General features: G+C 38.4%; 3 protein-coding genes and 1 pseudogene across 6 annotated transcripts; 1 reads left to right on the plus strand and 3 right to left on the minus strand.

The window, feature by feature from the left end:
• Positions 1 to 3,186: 3,186 nt before the first annotated feature.
• Positions 3,187 to 4,076, minus strand: LOC106297474 (annotated as a pseudogene).
• A 2,469-nt stretch (positions 4,077 to 6,545) lies between these two features.
• LOC106296324 (uncharacterized protein At1g04910) lies at positions 6,546 to 9,739 on the plus strand. The gene is made up of 9 exons (XM_013732428.1): positions 6,546 to 6,914; positions 6,991 to 7,128; positions 7,222 to 7,310; positions 7,469 to 7,666; positions 8,042 to 8,246; positions 8,347 to 8,514; positions 8,601 to 8,768; positions 9,044 to 9,234; positions 9,335 to 9,739. The coding sequence occupies exons 1-9, from the start codon at positions 6,546 to 6,548 to the stop codon at positions 9,489 to 9,491; spliced, it is 1,683 nt and encodes a 560-aa protein (XP_013587882.1). The 3' UTR covers positions 9,492 to 9,739.
• Positions 9,740 to 12,020: 2,281 nt separating this feature from the next.
• Positions 12,021 to 14,122, minus strand: LOC106296949. Of its 4 annotated transcripts, XR_001261355.1 has the most exons (4): positions 13,912 to 14,120; positions 13,681 to 13,820; positions 12,657 to 13,224; positions 12,021 to 12,167 (listed from the first exon to the last, which is right to left on the minus strand). XR_001261355.1 is itself a non-coding variant. In XM_013733210.1 (3 exons), exons 1-3 carry the CDS (start codon positions 13,912 to 13,914, stop codon positions 12,818 to 12,820), a joined length of 453 nt encoding a protein of 150 aa, XP_013588664.1. In that variant the 5' UTR covers positions 13,915 to 14,122; the 3' UTR covers positions 12,021 to 12,817. The 4 variants fall into 4 exon arrangements, 1 of the variants encoding a protein (XP_013588664.1); XR_001261354.1 differs by having other exon boundaries at positions 12,442 to 13,224; positions 13,681 to 14,121; XR_001261353.1 differs by having other exon boundaries at positions 13,681 to 14,118.
• An 8,422-nt stretch (positions 14,123 to 22,544) lies between these two features.
• Positions 22,545 to 23,087, minus strand: LOC106297475. The gene has a single exon (XM_013733709.1). The coding sequence runs from the start codon at positions 23,085 to 23,087 to the stop codon at positions 22,545 to 22,547; it is 543 nt and encodes a 180-aa protein (XP_013589163.1).
• Between the last annotated feature and the right edge of the window lie 419 nt (positions 23,088 to 23,506).

A 23,506-nucleotide genomic window follows, 5' to 3' on the forward strand; every position in this document is an offset into this window, starting at 1 on the left:
AAAAATAATTAGAATAGCTAGAGTAAATTTCTATTATAAAACTTGATATATAAGTGACAATTAGTCAAATGCTTTGTTGGGTTAAAACTATACTATATATATTATTTATTTATGCTTATATTATACTGTAAATTACTGATTTATGTTTATTCTTGCTTATATTTTATTATTCTGAAAACGGTTAAATGACCATTGAAATTGTGTGATTTCTGATTAAATATTTTTAACAAAATATAAATGATCACAAAAACGTACGAAAAAAGTTTACAGTAAAATATTCCATATAAACTAATTTATAATGTAAACTTTGATTTTAATAGTTTCATTATATTTTTAATAAAAAATATTATGTAATAAAAAGATAACACTATTTGATTTTTTCTTAATACATATAATACTCGATAGATGATACGAAATATTATATGTCAGTTGTGTGTATTAGATTTTATCATTTTTGGATTTTTTAAAAAGAAGGGATTTTTTAAAATTCACGATTGTTGACTTTAAGTTCCACCGGGAGACTAAATTTATGTATAGTATTGTTGCTAAATTGATTGGTTATAATTTTAAAACCTTATAATTTATTTATAAAAAATAGAATTTTATGTATATTTTCTTTTATGTTAAGTTGGGTGTGAGTATAATTATGTTGTCTACACTAAATTTCAATTATATAACTAAAAATGATTGAAATCTTAATATTTTTCTTTTTTGCATTTTAAGTTTTTATATACATAAATCAATCGGATTCAATCATAAAAGGATAAGATCGAGTTTTCCAATACCATTATATCCTTTTTTTTGGGGGGGGGGGTGATTTATAAAATAGTGGAGAATGAGGTTTTTATTTAGAGATTTTTTTTGTCATAGTTATTATAGTTGTTTTGTAAAATGTTAATAATTGATATTATCAACCATCGTTGTTGTTTTTTGGCCTTTCTTTGTTTGAGATATAGTTTTTTTTGTAACAATTTTTTATTTGTTGGCTAGATTTACATTTGGATGTATTGATTGTCTGAATGTTTTTAGTTTTCGAAATTGTTGTTTATGATCACATGATTGTTGTTGGACCAATTGAGGGAGTAACTTATTATAGTGTGAGTGAATTCAAGAAATGGTGAGGTTGATTAAGGGCCTGACCGGTGTTACCGCGACGGTTGCGGTTGCGGTTGCGGGAGTTTGCGGATGCGGATAGTTGCGGTTTTAAGCAGTTTTAGGATATTTGTACGAATTGTACTGCGGTTATAAATTGGTGTATTTGCGGGATACTTATGATTAGTTAACCACCAAATACAACATCGGTTAGATAATAAATTAAAAATATTTACATTTTATATAATTATAAAAATACTAAACATCATAATATTATAATAAATATAAAAATTATATTTTTAAATTTTTAAAAATTATATTTTTAATTTTTAAAATTATATTTTTAAATTTTAAAAATTATAGAAAATATTTTTATTTTAAAAATTTATAATATAAATTAAAATATAATAGATATATTTTAGTATTTCTATTGTTTCAATTAAAATATATTTTTTTTGTATTTATATTGTTTTTTATAAAAACATTTACCCTCCCGCAACCGTCCGCAGCCGCAAACGTTAACTGGAACTATCTTTTGAATTTAAGAGGCTTAGAGCGATTTGAAGCGGTTTAGAGCAGTTTGAGCGATTTTTGCAAAATTCCAACAACCGCTACCAACCACAAAAGCTGCATTTGCGGATGGTACCAGAGAAACCATTCATGCCCTATGTTTACAGAAAAAAACAACTGGTTACCTTAATTTGTAAACACTCGGTGTATTTGTTTATGTTTACAAAGTCTGTCATTCAAATTTTTTTTATGTTATGAAAATGACTTAGATAATTTTTATTGCTCGGTCTTGTTTACACCAGTCAAGCAAGCAAGTATTAGACGTACATTGCAATTTAGTAGTTATGTAGTATATTAACATAAACGAATAGTATGAAAACATTGAATTGGTTCTGAAACATCAAAAATATCTGACGGGACGTGGTAGCTCGTTTGGTAAAGACCTTGGGGGCCAACTGTCATGCTCCCGGGTTCGACGCCAGGCGGAGGGGAACTGCCCATCCTGTCATCAAATGCGGTACTGGGTGTTGGGTCTTGTCCCCAGCCCAGGTTTAAGCCCTCCCGGGTGAAGTGGACCGCTGTCTAACCGGGCCCAGAGAATGATCCACGTAAGTGGAGAACCCTGGATTATCAAAAAAAAAAAACATCAAAAATACCTATTAATCCAAATATATTTTTTTTAGTTAAAAGTTGTGTCAGTTATCTTCGGCAAGGTATGTAGAATACATGAAGGTTGATTTTTTGTTATACTATAGTAATGGGACAAATCAAGAAACATAAGTGACAACTATAATGTGCTAAGTATAACAGAAACCTTAATGTGTGTTGTTGTCGCATTTAAATCTTGAGCCCTTAACGTAGTATCAAAGAATGGTCATAAATTTCTTGATTTGCTTGAACTAAAAGCAAAGGTTGTAGTTGTTCTCCATGTCATTGACATGACAGCTCTCTGGTGTTTTGAGCTTCCGCATGTTTATTTGGTATATGCTTTGTGAAGACGATGTTGATCCGTCAAATAATCCTAGGAAATGTGTTTAAAATAGAGATCTCTTTGTTACAAAAAAAAAGAAGAAGAATAGAAAACTCTTTGCCCAGCCTTTGTTTGGTCTTGAAGATTAGTTTAAACTTTCCTCTTGTTTTTTTAAATCGTAAGTGTAAAGCTTAATAACCCAATTTTACTTTTTTGTTCCTATTGAGAGATTATAAGAATGTTGGTTTTGCCGACTATGAGAAATAATGATTTCTGATTTAATATCTTTAAAATTGTTGTAGGCGTTACATAAGAAGTGTTTCCCATTAAAAGACAAACTAAAATATTAAACTGGCTATCATGGTACGATAGATAATCTGTCAAGTTGAACCAGATATAGTAAACTATTAAACTGTGAACTCATTCCTCTCATTTCTTGTAATGAAAACTCATCACACACATTGTAACCTGTTGTTAGATAAAATACAAAAAGCTTCATGTTTCACCAAAACAAACTAAACATAAACACCACAGATCATAGTTCCTTGTGCATCTTCAACATACGAAAAAAAGACACATGAGACTTGCAGTGAACTCAAACCAAGACTATGGTTTTACACTCTCTCTTGTTTAACCTTCAAATCTTCAAGACAGTCTTTAGGAATAGCAGCAGGTTCAAGCTCAAAAGAGCCAGCAGGGACACCTTTTCTTTCATCTCCAGTCAATTTGAAAGATGGAATCTATGCGAAAACCTAAGCATCTCATCAGACGGTATCATCATTTTGAAGTAATCATGTTGCACAGCATGTTCGTACACTGAAGTGAATCCCTCCACTCTCTCTAGATAAGCAACTCCAATGCCATGATCACTGTCCAGCTCAGATTCGATTTTGACAAAGTCGTATCTATATGGACGCTCGTACTGCGGCTTCCAATCTCTGAAAAGGGCCCATGTCTCACCTTTCCTCGGATTTATGGTGATGGTCTTCTTGCCAGTTCTGACGTGAGGCATCTCATGAGAAAACATCAAGTGGCTGCTTGTGTGTTTTTTCTCCGTACTTGAATTCTCCACAAGCGATTGGAACTGACTTCTTGTTTGCTTTTGATTCAAGCCATCTCACTCCCAAACTCAGCTGAGTATCCAGAATTTTCCTGATCCGAGCATAGTAGCGAGGCATTTCATCTAAAGGATCATAGAGAGCCCATATTTGACCCACAGCGAAAGAACTTATTGTGTTGTTGAAACTGTGAAGTATGCATCAGGACAACAATATGGCTCAGGATCCTCATCAGTTCCATCATCTTCATGTAATCCACAACCAGAAGTTGTTTCCTTCTCTTTAGCATCATGTTTGTGTTTTCTAATGAGGCAATTTTCATCTATATCCTTCTCAGCCATCTCATGTCTGGATCTCTTTCTACTCTTTGCTCGCTTATCCTCCATTTTTATGACTCTCCAACATCTCCGCAGCTTCTCTTGTGTTGTCCCTCGCTTCTCATCCATCTCATTCCCTCTCCACGCTCATCGTCTGTGTGTATTACTTCGCCGTCACCGACTCTTCCTCAACCGTGCCTACCGTGAAAGGTTTAGTCATCACCAGGTTACAACTTTGTAATTTGTGGTTGTTGTTTCCTACATTCCCTTGAACCATAACTGCCCCTTGTTAGCTTCTTGACCACCTGCAACTATTTGATACATTTCAGTCACCAGCATTGACAATGACTCGTGTCATAGAGAACAACTTACACCATCACTCCAGCTACAGATGGATCCATGAGATCATCTTCCTATGTAATATCAGTCACATGAGTATAAGATAAGACGTTTGTTCATCAGAATCGGGAATGTCATGACTCAATATGTAAAAGTCTACACATGTCTTTAGATCATACTCATGACCATTTCATCTGAGCCATCTCTTCCTCCTCTGCTTGGTAAGTTTAAGCTTTGCTCTCAGACAATATGCAACATGTTGCTTGCATCAATTAACATCCATATACCAGATTTTGAAGCAAATAATATTCACATACACCTAAACCTATTACAGTTCACATATCATTAAGAAATTTAAAAATTAAACTTATTCCCACCTGTTTTCTGGATGGTAACATAGGAGAAAAGCAAGCAAACTTTCTTGCGGAGTAAATGCTTTTGGTGGGTGGCTTTCACAGCAGTTATTGGTGTCACTATGAATCTGAAAGATTTATCTTTTTCATCCATGGCTTGTTAATGTTCCTGATACAATCATCAATCTGAAAATATATTAAAAACTCTGAGATTGGGTCAACATGTATTCACTTTTAAGTTATGAGTTGACTAACCGTCACTATAGTTGGAAACCTGCATTGAGTTTACAATCAAACAAAGCTGATACGAAATCTCTCAAACTCCGAAAGCCTGTAGAAATCTCTCAAACTCCGAAAGCCTGTAGATTCTTCGATACACACTCTGAAACAATGGTTTTTCGTATCCTTACTCCCCTCTAATCTTCTTCTCACTATTTTCTAAAACTTGCGCCGCTTATTTCCCTTGTAAATATTTAAGTACCCTTTCAATCTCCACAAAGCTTGAAGGACCTGTAACATTGGACACGGTTTAACTTAAGTGAGTGATGTATGCATAATCAACAATGCTAATCTGAAACTAATATTTTCAACTAATCCAATCAGTCTTTACGGAATAATTAAAAAAATGATTGTAAAAAGCTAACCTAACTCTTCTTGGCGGGATCAATATTGGTGTTAGCACGGGAGTATGAAATCAGGTTTAGATTTCCTCACCTTTGGAATGCGTAATCAATTTTCTCTGCAAGAGATATCAAGTCATCATAAGGATTGAAGATATTTAGGAGATAACACTAATCTGAAGCAGTAGAAACAAATAAAACAATTTTCTCATATCCCTTAAAACCGATTAAATCAACGGGAGAACAAACAAAAAATGATGATTAGGGTTTCTTAAAGGTTTGGAAACTTACTGAGGTTGGCTGATAAAATCTTTATCTTTTAGGAAGTAACTTACAACGGCATGCCTTCAAGAACAGTGAAGTAAGAGATCATGGGGTATGTATTTAAGAAGAAATTGAAGACGATTAATCTGTAACCGTATTTCTGCGGATGGATAAGGAAGAAGATGAAACAACTCTTTTGGAACTCCGGTTACGCCTCAATCTCGAATGAGAGATATTTTTAAGAGATCCACGTGTCAGCGGCAAGTTGAATGATTTTCTGGCTTGGAATCCCATGTGACAGCTTCAGGAGTGAGTAAAACTCTTCTTTATATAATAAAATGATACTAACATATTCAGCAAAAAAAATGAATAAAAGAAACCAAATAATTAATTTGGGAATACAAATATTTCTCTTTTCAAAAAAATAAAATAAAAAATATTTCTAAAAGAAAAAGGAAATGAAAGAAAGGTAAAAATGCAAAAAGGGAGCACTCCCATAAAAAGTCTAAATCTCACGCGCCACTCGCTCGACCTTAGTGGATAGTCACTGCTTCCTTCATGTGATGACGTTACTTTCTCGAACCGACGCACTCTTTCTCTCATTCAATCTCTCTCGTCTGTTTCTCCCTTTAGAGCATCTCCAATGAAACACTATTTTTTTCTCTATATTTTACACTAAAATAGAGTAACTCTATTATAAAGAGTTGGATTTGCTCCAAAATATAGTGGAATGTTGTTTTTTTACTCTATATTTGGAGTAAAAAATCAACATTCCTCTATATTTCATTTTATTATAGTGTAATTCTATTATAAAGTGAATCATTGGAACAAATACAACACTATAATAGAGTTATTCTTGGTCTTAGCTACCTTCCTATTGTATTTTTGTTTTATTTTCTTGCATTTTAGTTTACTTGAATTTGTCATCGATTGGCAAGGAAGCTAACCACACACCAATGCTACAGCTGCCTGAGATCTTCTTCTTTAATCTCCCTTTCTAGGGTTTACCTCCATTCCATATCATGCACGGCCTCAGCCGCCTTGGCAACGGCAACGGAAACGCTAGATCCCTTGCTTCACCGCCTTCTTCGCCTCGGATCCGTCACCTGAGGGGAAAAACCTCCAACCAAGGAATTGGAGAGAGACTCGTCTTCTTACTCTTCTCAGTTGTTTTTAGGCGGAAAGGTGTCTTACTATTGGCGCCTCTTCTCTACATCGCCGGAATGTTACTTTTCATGGGCTCCTTTGGCTTCACTATCCTCGATCTAGGTCATGGCGTCGATATTGTGTACAGACGAGCTCCGCCGGGTTCGGTTTACCGGAGTCCAAAGGTTTTTAAGCGTCTCTGGCCGATGATGGAAGCTGATGCTAATCGAAGGAGTCCCAATGCGGTAAAATGTCATATTGAATTTGATTGTAGATCTGGGTTTCTCTTGTTGCTTAATAGAGTGTTGCTGATGAATGCAGCTGATGGAAGCATGGAAGCCAAGAGTTAAAGGCATGTGGAAACCTTGCATAAGCACTAACGTTTCTGCTCCAGGATCAAATTCTAATGGTTTCTTCATAATCGAAGCAAATGGGGGCTTGAATCAACAACGCTTGTCAGTATGTTTTACGCTCTCAATTGCTACATTCAAATTCACTTTCGTTTTAGTTGTATATTGTGTTTGTTGATTAGAGAACTCTTGGACGGTGCAGATATGTGATGCAGTTGCTGTGGCTGGACTGCTGAATGCTACTCTTGTCATTCCCATTTTTCACTTAAACAGTGTATGGCGTGATTCCAGGTTATTATTTGTTTAATTAAATCATATAAAATTCCTTGCTTTAGATATTGACAAGGTCAAAATGTAATCTTTAGACCAAATTTTCTTCGTTTTGCAGCATGATTTGCTAACGTATTTGCTCTTTTTTTTTTCTTTCTACTCCTTTGTGTTGGTTACAGCAAATTTGGTGATATATTTGATGAAGACTTCTTCATATATGCGCTTAGTAAGAACGTGAAAGTAGTGAAAGAGCTCCCTAAAGATGTACTTGAACGGTACAACTACAATATAAGCAGTATTGTTAATTTGAGACTAAAAGCTTGGTCGAGTCCCGCATACTATCTCCATAAGGTGCTCCCACAACTATTGCGTTTGGGGTATGCCATTCACTGACTGTTATTTTTTTATTTTCTTTTTTTCGTCTCAGTAGTTTTATTAGGAATTGTTGCTTCTTTGTATGCTTGGTTTTTTCTGTTGTTCCTGTACAACTTCCCAGAGTGTTTGATAACGTCTTATGTAATTGAATACGAGATAGCTCACATGCAAAAACGAAATGGAATGATAGCTTAAGGTAGGGTACTAGCATTCTCTTTTGATAAGCTTGTTCTAAGGCTGTATGGGTGTGTGAGGGATAGTATATAAAAATATCACAGGCTCTGTTCTTGTCAAAACTCGATGTGATTTTGATTATTGAGAACCCTTCTTATATGTTTTGTATAAGTTGCTTACCTAAACACACTCTACTTGGTTAGGGCTGTTCGTGTTGCACCATTCTCTAATAGGTTAGCTCATGCAGTTCCCGCACACATTCAAGGACTTAGATGCTTAGCAAATTTCGAAGCATTGAGATTTGCAGATCCCATTCGGCTGCTTGCAGAGCAAATGGTCAATAGGATGGTTACCAAGAGTGTTCAGAGCGGCGGAAACTATGTTTCTGTTCATCTCCGCTTTGAAATGGTTTATTACATACCTTCCTGCCAATTTTTTCATTTCTGCATTTCTTAATTCCTGCTTCCCCCTTCTTTAATAATATCTTGATTTTCTCCTCTTATAAAAGGACATGGTCGCCTTCTCGTGTTGCGAATATGACTTTGGAGAGGAGGAGAAGCTAGAAATGGATATGGCCCGAGAAAGAGGGTGGAAAGGAAAGTTCAGGCGGAGAGGCAGAGTGATTAGGCCGGGTGCAAACCGCATAGATGGGAAATGCCCTTTAACTCCACTAGAGGTATCACTGAAAAACTGCCTCGCTTCCCTTAAAATCTTTAAACCAGTTAATCTTGTGAAACTGATTTTTGTAACATCGCTCTGTAGGTGGGAATGATGCTTAGGGGAATGGGTTTTAACAATAACACATTGGTTTACGTAGCTGCGGGAAACATTTACAAAGCTGACAAGTATATGGCTCCTCTTAGGCAGATGTTTCCTCTTCTCCAAACCAAGGATACTCTAGCTACCCAAGAAGAACTTGCTCCGTTTAAGGTAATCAAATATTAAAATTGCCTTGATTTTGAAACTGTAGGGTCCGTTCAACTATGCAATTGCTAATGGAACATATTGATGGGAATTTGGAATTTTATTTCCATGGGGTGGTGGGAATTAGAATGATTAAGTTAGGAGCGTTAGGTCCGTATCAATTGCAACGTACAATTAAAGCCTGTGGGCTCTCCCATAACATGCACCTTCAAAATTGAAAGATTTTTAATTGTTGTCTTAATATATAAAAACAAATTGCTGTTTTTTTTGTGAAACTGTAGGGTCACTCATCCAGATTGGCTGCTCTTGACTACACAGTATGCCTCCACAGTGAAGTGTTTGTATCCACACAAGGTGGAAACTTCCCTCATTTCTTGATAGGTCACCGTCGCTACCTTTACAAAGGCCACGCTGAGACAATCAAACCAGATAAGCGGAAACTAGTCCAGCTCTTGGATAAACCGAGCATTAGGTATCTGATTTCCTAACCTACTTGGCACACCTCTAACTCACAGATTCCTCGATTTTTAAAGCAATTTTCTTCCTTTTGGATGTTTTATTTTTTGGTGTAGATGGGACTACTTCAAGAAACAATTGCAAGATATGCTTAGGCACAATGATGCAAAGGGAGTCGAATTAAGAAAACCCGCTGCGTCTCTTTACACGTTCCCCATGCCTGATTGTATGTGCAAAGAACCTGACCCCAAACCTGAAACCGATCCAGCTTAAACCCGGTTCTTGCGGTTCAATGTCAGTAATGCAAAGTACGATAATTGTTTATGACTCCAACTATACATGTAACTTATATGTGTTGTATCATGTTTCCTTTCCTGTATAACCATCTAGTTTCCTCCCAAGTTCGAGGACTCTTGATATTGAATTTTGTGTATATAACATTCTTTCAACGTTAATGGCGCTTGTCCCTTTTGTTGTAGTGTTTTTTCACATTTTGTTCAGTATTTGATAATCTATTTAATGGACGACGACAATGGTTTCATTCTAATGTACGTATGTTTCTCTCATCTTCTTCGTTTGTATAGAAAATAAGAAATATACTAGAGTTTGACGATCTGCCCAAGTGTTTGTTTCATTTCCTTATTGATCCAATTCAACAAGGTCTTTTATTTATTTATAACTAGGGTCGGCTGAAAATTAAAAAAACAATTTAAATAGTTAGAATGAATGTTTAATATAAATTTGTATCATATAAAATATACATATTAGTTAAATATTGTACATGTTAATGTATTTGAATACTAAATAGACTATGAAGCTACCAATATTTGCTTTGATTAGGGATATTTGCTTGTTTGATTACTGTTGAATGAACTATGTAAATTAAATTGGTTGGTAAGCTGTTAGTACAAAACTATATGTCATATCTTGAGATTTTTACTCTTATACCATCTTTCTTTTGAGGTTGAGACGTTCATCGGGTTTAGTTGTACGTGGTTGTTGTTTTGATTAAGTTATTTAAATTAATTTTCTTTTCATGGTTATATACTTACAGGTTTCTTTTTTCTTTATTTGGCCAAATATTGGAAATTATAAATATACCCTGCCACTAAAAATATTTCTATGTGTATATAATTTTAAAAAAAAATATTATTCAATGTTTATTCCACTTTGATTAGGACAATAAGTTGAATATATCTTAGACCACAAATCATAAATATTCTCAATCTTATACATTTTGTTTTTCAAGCTATTGTTACTTTTATTTCCTTTTATACATTTCTCTTAATATTTATGTATGCATCCATAAATTTTTTAAAAAGGATTTTTCATCAACTAATGTATTGATTGTAGTTTTAAATATATTATAGTTTTCGTGCACTTGATTAATTTTTTTTGGCATTGGTGGTATTTGAAGTGGTTGAGAACCTGAATGGATATTTACTTTCATAAAGTTTTTGGTGTATGTTTAAAAATAAAAATTTGTAAAGGCTTTTAAATCATATGAATATAATATTCAACACACTACTGTTGACTGTTCATATACTTAAAATTCTGACGTAGGTAATTGCAAATTTGCTGAACTCATATATTCGTTGCTACTTTATAAATTATCACAGGATGGAGTACATAGGGTAAAGATTGCTTTGATGATAATATAACGTCCATATCGTAATGTGTGTGTGTTTTTTTATCTACTATGTATTAAAAAATAATTAACACATTCAATAATATTAAAGAGTAAAAAGCCCTGTCAATTGTTCATAGTATAAGCCCAAAGTTAAACTCAAGCCCAACCAAAGAAATAAAACTCAGAGACACGTGTCGGCCTGTCAGAGAGTGACTTTCCACGTGGATAGCTTAGGAGAGAGGCAAACATATTTTTATATATATAGATATATAGATATTTACTTACTGTTTACCTTTTCTTATTTTGTATATTTATTTATTCTAAATTTTTTGCTTTTATATCAATGATAATATTGCGTTAAATATTTAATGTAATATTTTTATTTCTTATATACTATATTTACTTATTATTTATTTTTATTTTATTTTATAATTAATTATTCTGATGTTACGATAAATGTTTAATATAATATTTCTATTTCTTATATTGTGTATTTAGTTATTATTTATATTACTAAATATTTTTCAGATAGATGTTTAATGTAATATTTCTATTTCTTATATTGTATATGTACTTATTATTTATTTTTTCTTATATTGTATATTTACATATTATTGTTTAATGTAGAATTTCTTTTTCTTATATTGTATTTTTACTTAATATTAATTTTTTCTTATATTGTATATTTATTTTATTTTATTTTTTTTAATTTTTTAGTAACAATGCCACGTGTCATCTTTCGGAAGAAGATTTTTTTCGCTGATTAATTTTTTAGTAACAATGCAACGAGTCATCTTTCGGAAGAAGATTTTTTTCGCTGACGTGGACGCTCTATGGAACCTCAGAAGGTCCCTTTTATTAGTATATATATTTTGATACATGATGTGATCAAGAATTAGATATCAGATACGTGACGATAGCAAATGGACTGACAAAATTTTGTTCATCAAACATGTTAAATAGTGTCAGAAGCATATGGTACGTAGAAGAAGACCTGGATTGTGAATTATATTATCATATCACACAGTTGGACAATATATTGATATGAACCAAGACCTGTGGGCTGTGGCAGATTAAATAGTGCCAGAAGAAATGATGTGCTAGTGAGTTGAATAACTAATTGTTGGTCTCATCCATGTCAAAAAAAATGTTACCCTATTCCACCTAACTCATGTCCGCAAAATCAAAAATATTGCTCATCTCTAATATCAAACACTTCAAAAATAAAGGGTTCAAGTTCCTTAGAAAAAATTGATTTAACCCAACTTTTCCGAGATCCTTACTCAACAAAGTCTTCTTCCTTTCTGTATGGTCTTCAACTGCGCATATTATGAATAAAATAAGGTTCAAATAATATATCACCAAAGCTACTCTTTACCATTTGAGCTGAACACAAATCAGAATTGCAGGCGTGACAAATGTATTACCAAAGATATTCTTTTAGAGATGGCATATATCAACGTTTCCTAATTAACCAAATAAAGTCCGCACCAAGGTTTCTAATTTCCCAATTGATAATTTGCTTAGGTTGAAGGCATAACAACGACAAAGAAATTAAGGTTCAACAAATAAACCACCAAAGTTTCTACTTACCCAATTGAGCTAAAGACACATGTGATCTTCAAAGAAACAGTTTTTAAGATATGGTTCTTTTTGCAATGAATTTAAAGCAAAGACCCAAAATGCAGCAATCTTGTGCTAGTCAGAGTAGGCAAGTAGAACTGTTCTTATGAATATAAAGAGAGTTGAAAAAGTTAGTGTTAAACTTTAAGATCATATCTTAAAGCTACAAAGATGTAAATCAGTACCTGCAGTGTTTAAACGATGCTGAAAGTCCATCGGTAGAGAGAAACCTGAGCATTTGTCAAGCTTCAAAGCCTTCCAGTCTCGCCTTAGCCAAAACATCCATATCCAAGTCGTTGACAATCATCCGCCTGAGAAATGTTGGTGAGGCGTCTCACTTCTGTCTTCAAACGACCTTCAGCCTCAAGGCATATGTCGGAACCGTACACCTCCTTGTGAGTAGCCTTCTCCCAAACGCCACTGTTAAAGTTTTGTCGCCCTTCAGATCCGTTGTCATTCTGGAAAGTTCCACGGTGTTCTTAACACCACCGCCATGGGACTGAAGCGAAGGGAAACTGGTGAGTCAATGAACTGAAGTGGTCGTTACTTCGTGTGAAGTTGAATACGTTTAGTTACAGATGGCACCTTCCTTCAGCAGGTGCTTCAAAGTTTTGAGCCAATGAGCCCAAGTAGAATCTTGGACCAAGGTGGACTGTAAAAATTAGAAAAATTCCTTGAAGAACTTACTTTAGCACTCTCGCAGCTGTGGTTGCAATACATAATGAATCCAAACAGGTAGAAACTTGGTTCACCCTGTCGGACACAAAAAAAAAAAAGAGATATAAGGGTCTAGTCAATGTAGAAACAAAAGCCTTGAATGAAATCAAATAAATCCAAGAGTATAATCTCTAACTCGGTACACATGCAAGAAAAATTGCTCTTATAGGTAAAAGTATTGCACAATATAGAATGTTAATATTTGCGAAGTGGTTTAGGTAAAGAACGGAACTTTATAGAACTCATTGTGATGAGAACAGCTCCAAAGGTTTTCAAAGGTGAAATGCAAGTATCTATACATATGACTGAAAACTGCAAGACTCAGCTTGTAATCTTCTTTCTATTGAATCCCATCAAAAACAGAAACTCTAACTCTATTCTGTTAAAATCCTATGTCTCTAATCCATCTATTTTGCCAAATACAAATTTTTGTATACTGGGAAACATATAAGAAAACATTGTTCTCTCAAGGTAACGATTGGATGGTCATACCTGGGATTTTAGGCAATCAAAGATCTGGATTTTGCCACCGTATGTGGGAGAAGACGGCGCCGGTGATGCTCTCCGACTCCTCTGTTTCCCTTGAGATGAAATTCTCTGTTTGAAAAACCTACGTAACTTCTCTTGAGAACCTTGACGCCATATATATACAGTAGCTTCAGTTAATGGGGGAGGCGAGAAATCTTCATTGATGAGGAGAAAGTGAATGAATTGATTGCATACCATCACTCGGACAGTTTCAGCTAGCGAGATGAAGCGCAAAGGTTAGGAAGTCGCCGTCGCACGCAGAGGAGAGAAGAACTTCGCTGTTTGTGCTTGGACTAATGGTACAACGATTATGTTTTTTCCAAGAGAATATATGTTTGTGCTTGGACTAAACGTCAAGCCAGTGCGGAGGCCACGACCTCCCGAGAGCGCGATCTAGGGTTCCTCTCTCACCAGAGAACGGGCCTTTTACTTTAATGATAACCGAAGCCCAAACAACAGAGACCGTATAAAACAAATCTCAGCCCGTCTTGAGACAGAGATCGGGACATGGGTCACTCATATATTGAAGTAGTTTCCACGTGGCATTATAGGAGGGTCACCGACATCTTTATATATATATAGATGTTTCTATAGGATGTTTTCTTTTTAATCAACCTCACGGTCACGGTATGCCGTAACTATTAAAATGTCTAGATTAATTTTTAAAAATCTTACAATACTAAAAATTCTAAATCCTCAACATTCAACCTGTTGATGTAGGAATAAAAAAAATTAACCAATCAACTCTTTAAATTTTGCCACATCAGCAGTAGACCTAAATCTTCTTATTTGCAAATGAGTCGAGCTCTTTCAATTTCGTTGAAACCAATCCGTCTGTTCAGCTTTCTATCTCTCATTGTCATCCGTTGAATACAAGTCTGTATGTCTCCCTCTCCACTTCTGTTCACACATTCATTAAATGGAGGATAAATCTTAGAGTCTTTGACCGTCATTGATCTTTCTCTCACCCTTATAATTGGATCAGACATGATGGTCTGTGAAAGGGACGCTTCGGAGTGGGGTAGGAGGTAGTCCAAGCTGCAAAGAATACGATACGCCTTGCCGGAAACACATGGGCACTGCGAGTTCTTTATTTCATATTAGGTTTTAATTGAATCTTTACGGTTTGCACTCAGGTTTAGATATCATAAAAATGGATCAAATACTCATATGGACCAAAAGGGTTCAGATTATTCCGTGGACCCCGTCTTTTTCTTTTCCATTTTGCATTTAAATTTAATTCGAAAACTAGAGGAAATGACCTAAAAACCTAGACTTAAATATATTTACAAATCCATGTCATTCATATCCTACCCAGAACCAAAACCCAAATCCGACCCAAATTTAAACCCTAATTTTGTATTTTCTCTTTTCCTCTCTATTGATACTTCTTCAATTTTAAAGCAAAGTCAAATTTTTCTTCAATCACTTATCAATTTGTTTTTCTTATCCCAAATCGATCAACCCATAGTCTTCTTTAATCCATTATGTCTTATTTGAAACCAGATCTCATCATATACTTACGAGATTCATAAAACCTAAGAACACAGAGTATTACTAGTACAATTAGTACATCTAGAACAAGTATAACTTGTACAACTAAATTGAGTATAACCAATATAACTGGTACAACTATAACTCGAATTACTAGTACTTTGCAACTTATATGGTGATATTTAGTTTTTGTTTTCAACATATGAATGATGATGTTCAACCAATAATACATATTAGTCTAATCTAGAACAACTAGAACGTGGAAGCACCGTGGCCTAGTGGTCAAGGTTTAAAGGCTTCTACACTCAGGTCTAGGGTTCGAACCCCAGACAACGCAATTTCTACAGGAAGAGGTCTGGGTTTCAATTCCCGGAGAAGGCGAATTATGCAAAAAATTAGAGAAAATGCTTACAAGAGATCTTCAGCATGGCGCAAGGAATACCGTCAGGAATGGATCTCATAGGGCTACTCAGGGTGATGCAGTCAGACGTGAATCCTCAAAAGGCAGGTAGAATTGTCGGCTGTAATATCGTCTCTGTAATGTTTCTCATAATTTGTAATAGCATAATTAACCAAACAAAAAAAAGAACAACTAGAACATGCATAATTACAACAACTTTACAATTAATATAATTATATTTAATATTTTTTTTCAGCGTATGAATGATGTTATAGAAAGGGATGTTGTATAACCAATTAATATAATTTATTTTACCATTTGTACTAGTTGTACCAGTTGTAATATATACGGGAAAAAATCATCTTCAAGTTTTTGCTCTTGAAGACGAAGAAAACGACTGTCGAACCAAAAAAAGATTGCAATTTAAGATCTGGAAGAGTATACTCCAAAAGATAACACATAAGCCATCACGAGTTTGAAAAGAATGCATAAGCATTAATGTTTGATATTTGGACTACAACAATAATAGTTTAACTGGTATAACTGGTTTAACTACAGTAATATTATTACTAGTTTAATTGTGGCAACACTTGACTATTGGTTTTCTAGTGATGGTCGGTAGGTTTCTTTGCCCCAGAGTTCATTTTCTTGATATGGACATGAAAATAATATAAAAAATAGTGCAATTGTAATCACATACACAAGAAAAACATGGTGAAACTTGCATATTTTGATATAAAAAGATGACATACATATGTTTGTTGTATCCACAAATTTGATTTCAAATAGTTTTTGATTCTTATGTTTGCAAATTAGTAAATTCCACTCAGTTTATCATTACAATTTTGATTAAATAAAATATATTTACATAATTAAGCAATGATAAGTGATGATATATATATATATATAATTTAATTTTCATCATCAGTATATATTTGCATAAACAAGAAGAACTCTGTTGTGAAGAAGAGAGATACCGCAACTGTTAGGGGATTTTTATGTAGGATCTTTGTGAGTAATACGGAACGATGGACAAGCCTGGTGTTTTGTATTAATTTGAAGAGAATAAGACTTGAAGAGATGTTTTATTGAGTAACAAGCCGGAACTACAATGAATTGAGTATGAACCCTAGTTCTAGCCGTCTAGCTATAATCTATAAGTCTTGAAGTGTCGATCATTTGTTCTAGGGTTTAGGCTCTCCTTATATAGTCGTCTTGAGGTCGGCCTGAGTCGGTTTGAGTAGGTTAAACTCTTCCATATTCGGAAATATGGAAAGTTCTCCATATCATAAGTTTTCCTTTTCTTGGAGAAGGGGGTGGTCCCTAAGACCGGACCCGGAGTGCTTCGTTGTGGGGATCCGGGGCGTCTCCTAGCGCGGACCCGGAGGCCGGTGTCCTGCCTGAGGTCTGGAGGAATTCAATACCTGAGTATTTTTTCCCAACAGTTTGCTCTTTATTTCTCGATTTCGTCATCGAACTTGAGGAATAACCTGTGCACTCAAGTCAACCGGAGTTGCTCATTCTCAGCAGGCTTCCCCTGGACAGGACATCACTCCAGTAATCCTACTGTCCCGGGTTACTCTCAGGTCGGAGCCGTACTCTGAACCCGGTGGAGGACTGGCTCCCTTGTAGTAGGCCGGGACCTGGCGGTATCTTCTTGAACCGTTGATTCTAGTCGAAGGTGGCAAAGCTCGGGGCTTTTAGCGGTGCGTTGGAGATGACGGAGCCTGGAGCTCTGATGATTTCCGAAGAAGAGGCCTGAGCATTTGAGCATGATGTGTAGAGGCAGGTCTGAAGGGTTCTGAGTGCTTCGAAGGACATTTAAGTCGGAGATTCTTTTGGAGGCACATGTCCATTTTTTACGGAATTTTTCCTTTTCAGGGAGGATCTTCCCTTTTTCTTCTGAGGACCGAGTTTCCTTTTTACGATGGTTGTCTATGCCGAGGATTCTCTGAGATATTTGGAAATATGGAAGGATCCCTTTATCGGAACATTTCCTTTTCCGGCTCTGTGAGAAAGGATGATCCCGGTGTATATAAGGGCTCGCGATACCTCCTAATAAGCCTCAATCTATCTTAAGTGCTGATTTTTGGATATGAGAAATGAATCCTGAACTACTCGCGTTTCCGTCCTCACTCGTGGGTGGCCGTTCAAGGCCACATCGTCTTTTCATTGATCCTTTCTCCTCTCCCATTCCTTCTTGGGGAGATGTTCCAGAGGCTGATAGTGAAGCGGTCCCAATGGCGCCCCTGAGACAGCGCCGCTTCTGTTTCTTTGACGACGATCCCCGTTCCAAAATCCGGGAGGGAGATCTTGCTAACATCCGGAGGAAGTATGCGATTCATCCTTCAGTGGGGATGAGGAGTCCTTCTGAGTTCGAGCGCACTCCCGACGGAGGAGCGAGTGAGGTGGTGATCTACGAGGCATATCTGGAGGCGGGCTTCCAGGGCAGTATCCCTTCCCTTATAGCTCAAGTATCCTCTTTCTTCGGATTCTGTCCCTCTCAACTTACTCCCCTGACCTGGAGGACTTTGATGGCTATCCAAGTACTCGGGGAACTTCATGGATTCTCCGTCGGAGTGCATGAGATTCTATACTCCTACTATTTTTCCCCTCTAGTGAACAAAGCATGGTTATATCACCTCTGATCCCACGACGGTACTCCTTTAGTTGAGGAACCTTGAAGGGGTATTAGGGGTAATTATCCCTTCGGGGATGGTTGGAACAACCGGTATATATTCCTGAAGATCCAGGAGCCATTCGGCAATCCTACGTCCTGGCGCACCGTCGGTAAGTTTTTTCTCCTTTATTGGAACCTTGAGTTTATCGTTCTTTCAGGACCTCGTATTCATTGATGCTTGGTTTTTTGCTATTAGAAGTGTCTTGCCCGGTATCCTTCGCTGGAGAAGCAATAGCGAAGCTTATACTGGGGGTTGAATTTTCTGGTGAGCAGGGAGGCCTTGCGTCATAGCCTTTTTTGGGGTAAGCCTTCCCTTTTTAGTTTTCTCCTAATAGGATTCCGTCTTCTTATTTCTTGTGTTGCTTTCTCCCAGGGAATGTGGTGAGACTCTCGGTGTCATCCATCTATGAGGAGCACCAGAAGGCTAAAAACGAAAAATGCGTCCTTTTTATACCCCTCCGCCAAAATTGGCGAGGGCTGCTTCTTCGGTTAATGGTTTATCTTCCACCTCATCAACTTTTTCTGAGGCTGCGTCTAATCATGATCCACTGGTAGATACTCACCGGAGATTGATTGGCGAGGTGTTCTTTCTCCGTAGCCAGGTGCAGGACATGATGGCTCGTCAGGATCTGTTGGTTCAGCAGGTGAGGGAATTAGCCAGATGGGAGCTCATGAAGGAATGGCTGTAGAAGCGGCTAGATCACTGAAATCCTGAATAAGAGCATCGCAGACATCTATTCCTGTCCGAAGGGATCGGCCAGCAGTCGGGGAGTTTTTCCCGAGTAGCCACCCCAAAGTCTGTTGTGGGGTCGCGATTTTTGGAGGAGCCTTCTTTCTAAATGATTTTTCCTTGTTTTTTGTTTTTGAAACTCTGGATTTTGTTGAATCCCTTTGCTCGAATAATGGGTCTTTGTAGCCCCTTTTGATTTTTGGAATAATGGCTCTTCGTAATTTTCTTTTATGCACCCTTTCCTGTTGAATTGCTTTGCATGCTCTGACGGCAGTAACTCAAATCTTTAAAAGGACCCTCCCTGCCTGTCTCTTGGTTGAGGTGAGACTCGTAGGATATGATCGCTCCTTGCCCTCTTCGTAGGTTAGGTAACAGGATCCTGGGAGTGGATCGAACTTGGTTCTTGCCTTAGAAAATGTCATGAGGATCCGGAGGTCATCTTTGGATGTTGGGGTTGCCCCAGACATGGAGATTACGTAAGGGCCCAGAGGTCATTTGGGAACCCTGAGGTTCTTCTGGATCCTGAGATCACGTTTGGGGACCTGGAGGTCGTAGGGGAACCCAAAGGTCGTAGGGGAACCCAAAGGTTCTCCTTTATATCCTGAGATCATATTTGGAACCCGAAGGTTCTTCTTTAGATCCTGGGATCATGACTGGAGCCCGGTGGCTATGTGGGAACCCGAAGATTCTTCCATAGATCCTGAGATCAGATTTGGATCCCGGAGGCCATATGGGAACCCAGAGGTTCTTGAAATCGTAATTGGATCCTGAGGTCATGTGAGAACCTAGGGGACCTAGGGGGTTTCCCTTAGATCCAAAGATCATATCGGGACCCTGAGGTTGTATGGGAACCCTGAGGTTTTCGTTTTGGATCCCGAGATCGTGTTGGAACCCGGAGGTTCTAGATCATGAGATTTTTTCTGGAACCCAGATGCTACTTTTTAGATAATGGGATCATGCTTGGAACCCAGAGGCTACATTGGAACCCGAAGGTTTTTCCTTATATTTTGAGATCATATTTGGAACCCTGAGACCATACAGGAACCCGGAGGTTCTTCCTTAGATTTTTATACATAGAACCCATGATCGTATGGGGGATCGCATGTTTCCTCTTTAGATCGCGGGTTTGTATATGGGCCCGAAGTTCCCTTGGGAACCCGGAATGTTTGGTTTTGCAGGGACCGTACTCCGCCTTTCTAGGCAAGACTACTACCTGTACCTGTTCGGATCTCGCATTCTGCCGCTCGGAAGCTGGCCACTATCGAGTTCGTATGCTGCATTCTACTTCTGCAGGAAGTGGCTATCAGACTTAGGGGGTGCTGGTAAGGGTGTAGTGACCCAAGTGCCAGACTTTACTGCTTTCCACGTCTGGATAAGCAGAGGTTATGAGGTGCGCCCGGAATTTTGCACTTTTGCTCCCTGTATTTCAGTACTTTTGCAAGTATACCCAGTGTTCCCTGTATAGCACGTAGCGTTTTAATATATGTACTTTCACATGTGGTACTCTAGGGACCCCGATGCGCCCGAGGCTGCACCGGGGCTTTAGGTAGTTTTGAGAGCATACTCAGGTTACGCAGGCCCATTCCTGCTTTATGGCTCATACCCATTTTTTTTTTTTGTAGACGTGCTACTGTGGATGTGCCACTTTTTGATAAGGGTTTGCCAGGATCGGAGGTCTCTGGAGACCTGATCCAGCTCGTATGCCCCTTTAAGTATAATGATTTTCCTACTACCCTTATAGTCAGAGCTATTTTTATTATAAGTTTTGTCCGGAGACGTTTAGCATACATAGGAGTAGGAAATCGTAACGCTTAAATAGTATATAGTAAGATAGTAGAAATAGTGGTCTGGAGACCGTATTAAAAATGATAGGCTTTGAGGTGTAGAGCGTTCCAGCAGTTGGATTGTACTTTACCTTTGCTATCTTCTAGCCTATAGGCTCCTGCTCCCCGCACCTCGATTACCTTATAGGGTCCTTCCCACCCTGGGGCAAGTTTCTATATCGCTTTCTCTACTCGTCGTAGAACCCAATCCCCATGCTGGAAGGTCCTGGTTCTTACTTTCTTGTTGAAGGTCCTGGCGACGTCTTACTGGTAGGACCAGTTTCTTAGTCGAGCGGCCTCTCTCTTTTTTGTCGAGTAGGTCGAGGCTCAACGTCATCAGTTCATCATTCTCTTCTTGAGAGGTAGACCCTGAGACCGTTGTTCTCACGTGCATCTCCATGGGTATTATAGCCTCAGAGCCGTAGACTAGCGAGTAAGGAGTTTCCTGCGTCGCTGTCTTGGGAGTGGTCTGGTAGGCCCAGAGGACTCCGTGCAGTTCTTCTACCCATTTCCCGTGAGAACCCTCCAGTCGCTTTTTAAGCATGTTGACCACGGTCTTGTTCGTGGATTCGGCTTGTCTATTACTCTAGGGGTGTCGGGGTGTGGTGAAGGTAAGCTTTATGCCCCAGTTCTTGCAGAACTCCTTGACGTTGTGGCTTGTGAACTGGGGTCCGTTGTCGGTGACGATCTCTTGGGGGACCCCGTAGCGAGTGATCACGTTCGTCCACAGGAATTTGCGGATCTGAAGGTTTGTTATCTGGCTGAGTGCTTCTACTTCAACCCATTTTGAGAAGTAGTCAGTAACTACAATGAGGAAGACCTTCTGTCCCGGCGCCATAGGGAATTTCCCCACTATATCCATGCCCCACTTTCTGAAGGGCCACGGTGAGCTTATGGATTTGAGGTTTTCCGGAGGGATTTTGGAAACCGGAGCGTGCCTCTGACACTGATCGCAGTGTCTAGCTTGTTTGTTGGCGTATGCGGCCATCATGGGCCAATAGTAGCCTGCCCTCCTAGCCCTGAGCACCAGGCTCCTGCCGCTAGAGTGGGATCCACAATCTCATTCATGTAGTTCTACAAGGATTCTAGCGGCTTCTTGAGGTGTGACACATCTCAGGTACGGGCCGGAGAAGGATCTCCGGTATAGCTTCTCCTGGGAGATACAATACCTTGCGGCTTGCTTCTTGATCTTTGTGGCCTCCTTGCGGTCTTTCGGGAGAATGTCATTCTCTAGGTACCGGACTAGGGGGTCATCCAAGTTTCGTCTTCTTCCATAGCGGAGATCTCTTCGGATTGCGGTTCCTCCAAGGTGGCAAGGGGATGCTCGTCAGGCTGTTCGTTTCGAGGGCCGACCCTAGATTGGGCAGGGCATCATCTTGTAGTTCCTCCAGGGTGGCAAGGGGATGCTCGTCAGGCTATTCGTTTCGAGGGCCGACCCTAGATTGGGCAGGGCATCATCTTCGGATTGCGGTTCCTCCAGGGTGGCAAGGGGATGCTCGTCAGTGTGTGAGCTTGCAGCTTTTGAATTTGTTGTTGAGTCGCTGGGAGACCGCCAGGTATAGGATCATGCTATCATCCTTTGCTTGGTATTCTCCCTGCACCTGGTTGATTATCAGCAAGGAGTCGCTGAAGACCTAGATGTTTCCTGCCCCCATTTGATGGGCGAGTGTTAGCCCTGCGGTTAAGGGCTCGTACTCGCTCTCATTGTTGGTTGCACCTCACGGCCCTTGAGGCCGTATATCCCGTTGGCGAGGTAAGTACTATTCCTACCCCGGCTCCTCTGACGTTGCTGGACCCATCAACATGCAGGACCCATTCTCCCTCTTCCTTTGTATCGCTTCGGAGGCGTACTTCTTGCTCTAGAGCTGGGAGCAAGGTAGGGGAGAATTCGGCCACAAAGTCTGCCAGGACCTGTGACTTTATAGATGTAGCTGGTCGAAAAATCACATCGTATTCCCCTAGTTCCACAGCCCATTTCGCTAGGCGTCCAGAGACTTCAGGCTTGTGGAGGACCAATTTTTTGGGGAAGGAAGTGACGACCACGATTGGGTGAGCTTGGAAATAGGGCCGCAGCTTACGGGCAGCGACTATCAGAGCTAAGACCAGCTTCTCCAGATGGCTGTAGCGGGTCTCTGCATCCAGGAGAGCCTTACTCACGTAGTAGATTGGTAGCTGCTTGCTTCCTTCCTCGCACACTAGGACGGCGCTTACAACATGCTCTGAGACCGCTAGATATAGCAGCATGACCTCGCCGAGCAGTGGCTTGGATATGAGAGGAGTGGTGAGATAAGACTTGAGTTCATGGATAGCGGATTTGCACTCTTCCGTCCCTGATATCACTCAAATTACCCTAATGAGTTAATTACTCTCTCAAATAAGAAGTTCAGTTGTAGTACTTAGGGATCGAATTCACAAGGAGCTAGAGAACCTAATAAATCTAATTAGATTGGTTAAGCTAGACTGAATTTATGTTTAAATGTAAATAGCAGGTTTGTGAGCAAAGTAATTGCTCGATTGATTGATTGAGGTTTTGGCACTTAGATGAAAATAGCTAGACTTAGGACTTTTATTCAGGTAATCAGGATTATAATCCAACAAATACTTAATAAGTTGCATGGATGATATTGTAGATATATATCAATGGAGTTCCAATCACAAATCTC

This window comes from Brassica oleracea, chromosome C6, assembly GCF_000695525.1.
Source record: "Brassica oleracea var. oleracea cultivar TO1000 chromosome C6, BOL, whole genome shotgun sequence".
Taxonomy (NCBI): domain Eukaryota; kingdom Viridiplantae; phylum Streptophyta; class Magnoliopsida; order Brassicales; family Brassicaceae; genus Brassica; species Brassica oleracea.

Bases quoted from the DNA above. Each gene is read 5' to 3' on its own strand.
- LOC106296324 (XM_013732428.1), top strand. From the start codon at position 6,546: ATGCACGGCCTCAGCCGCCTTGGCAACGGCAACGGAAACGCTAGATCC. The intron at 6,915-6,990 runs GTAAAATGTCAT...TGATGAATGCAG, and splicing joins ATCGAAGGAGTCCCAATGCG to CTGATGGAAGCATGGAAGCC. The intron at 7,667-8,041 runs GTATGCCATTCA...CTACTTGGTTAG, and splicing joins CCACAACTATTGCGTTTGGG to GGCTGTTCGTGTTGCACCAT.
- LOC106296949 (XM_013733210.1), bottom strand. From the start codon at position 13,914: ATGGTATGCAATCAATTCATTCACTTTCTCCTCATCAATGAAGATTTC. The intron at 13,225-13,680 runs GTATGACCATCC...TGTGTCCGACAG, and splicing joins TTGATTGCCTAAAATCCCAG to GGTGAACCAAGTTTCTACCT. The intron at 12,971-13,158 runs GTAAGTTCTTCA...CCTTCGCTTCAG, and splicing joins ACAGCTGCGAGAGTGCTAAA to TCCCATGGCGGTGGTGTTAA.
- LOC106297475 (XM_013733709.1), bottom strand. From the start codon at position 23,087: ATGCTGCTATATCTAGCGGTCTCAGAGCATGTTGTAAGCGCCGTCCTA.